The sequence below is a fragment of the Aptenodytes patagonicus genome, chromosome 6 (genome assembly GCF_965638725.1).
Source record: "Aptenodytes patagonicus chromosome 6, bAptPat1.pri.cur, whole genome shotgun sequence".
NCBI classification, from domain to species: domain Eukaryota; kingdom Metazoa; phylum Chordata; class Aves; order Sphenisciformes; family Spheniscidae; genus Aptenodytes; species Aptenodytes patagonicus.
The window spans coordinates 229,593-231,491 of NC_134954.1; the positions used below are offsets into that span (position 1 = coordinate 229,593).

Consider the following 1,899-nt stretch of genomic DNA (forward strand, 5'->3'; position numbering starts at 1 on the left):
TCTGAATGGAATTATCTTAAAGGGCATGGTAGTCAGTGGATGCTGGCTACCTGCCATTGAGAATCAGGCTCCTTTATAACAGATCAAGTCACTCAAATTGGAAATAGAAAGCTCTGTGCTTGAAATGAGGATTCACTTTCAATAATAGCCAAAGACTGATCAAGTGTATAGCTAAAAACCAAAAAAGCCCAGACCTGTGTTTGAAAATATCTTGCTCTGATATATCAAGGCATTAACTGGGAACCTCACACATTTCCAACCTGTTCTCTCTGTTGTTTTAGGGGAGAAATGACCAACAGCAGCGGGGAATGCAATTTTACAGACATCGACAGATTAGCAAAGACCCTGCGGTTGGGGATCTCCATCCCCACCTTCATTCTTGGGCTGGTTCTCAATGCCCTGGCCCTCTCCGTGTTCTGCTGCTTTTGGAAGAAACAAACCAAAACCTCAGTTTACATGATCAATCTTGCGCTTGCAGATGTCTTGCTGCTTCTCTCGCTCCCGCTTAAGCTGTACTACTCTATCAGAGAAGCGCCTGGACTCCTGTGCTCATTCATAGAGTCTCTCTATTTTGTCAACACGTACGGCAGTATCTTCATCATTGTCTGCATTACTGTCGACAGATATATCTGCATAAGGCACCCATTTGAAGGTCGAGCTAACCAATCCCCCAAATGGGCTATCTTGATTTGCTGCTTCATCTGGGCAGTAGCTTGGCTTTGCAGCAGCCCAATGTATGTGTTTCACAAGAAAGATTATTTTAAATGCTTTCACAACATGTCAGAACAGGCGTGGAGCATCCCCCTCATTGTTTCTGTGGAAATCTTTGGATTTCTGATCCCACTCGCAGTGATGCTTTTCTGCTCTGCCCAAAACATCTGGATTCTTCTGAATCACAAAAGTCAAGCTAAAAAGAAGGTAGAAGGCAGTGGCTCTTTACGAGTCATTATCATCAACCTCGTGGTGTTTTTGGTGTGCTTCACACCTGTCCACCTTGCAATCTGCCTACAGTGCCTGGTAAGACAGCACGTGATAGTGGACTGCAGTCTGAAACAAACCATCAGCCTCTTCATTCAGGTGTCAATGATATTAGCCAACCTGAACTGCTGCCTGGATGCCATCTTTTATTACTTTGCTGCAAAAGAATTCCGTGAGAAAACACACCTGAAAAAGGTTATTGAACTATGTTCTGTCTTTAAGCCTTGTGCCACATGATGGGACTGCCTGTGGTGGAAGAACGCCTCTTCCTCAGCTCCCACTTGCCTCACGGGACACCGACAGCATTATCCCTGACATAGCAGTAGGGTCACCTTAGCCATGGCAGGGAGGGTGCAGGAGGGAGGAGGGCAATGTTTTTTCCAGTGAATGTGAACCTGTTCCATATTTTTCTTCCCTTTAAACATGAAAGAGGAAAAATGTTGGAAAAGAGAACCAGCATTAGCAAAGTGATGGAATGACACCAAAAGAAGCATTAGCCTTGACGGTATCTACTAAATGTGAAAGGCTTGTCAGAGGAAAACTACCCAGATCACTGGAATGCCACTTAAAATCAGCCTTTATCATTGCTGCACCAGTTTTCCTTTTGCCAACGTGATCAGAAAGTTGTTGCTAAGGGCCAAACTTAGAAATAACTATTCAAAACCTTCTGACTTAGAAGGTATCTGAAAGTTAAAAGGCAGTATCCATCCCAAAGTCTGACTCTGCTCTTTCCTTCTGTAAATCTTACAGAAGGTCGCTGTCGGAGCTCATTTGCTTTGAACAGCTTGGCCAGCCTGGGATAATAGTGAATCCTCCTTCTGTAAGCATTATACACTGGTCAGGGCTGCAACACAGGACAGCAGCCCCTGCTCTTCCATGGAGGACAGGCTGCCCAGTATACAACCCCAACAGAGTATCTTG

At 44.7% G+C, this 1,899-nt stretch overlaps 1 protein-coding gene across 1 annotated transcript; it reads left to right on the forward strand.

Moving 5' to 3' along the window:
- The first annotated feature begins 288 nt into the window (after positions 1-288).
- On the forward strand, positions 289-1,215 carry GPR55 (G protein-coupled receptor 55). Its single transcript, XM_076340613.1, has one exon. The coding sequence runs from the start codon at positions 289-291 to the stop codon at positions 1,213-1,215; it is 927 nt and encodes a 308-aa protein (XP_076196728.1).
- Positions 1,216-1,899: the final 684 nt, after the last annotated feature.

Coding starts and splice junctions, on each gene's coding strand:
- GPR55 (XM_076340613.1), top strand. CDS start 289: ATGACCAACAGCAGCGGGGAATGCAATTTTACAGACATCGACAGATTA.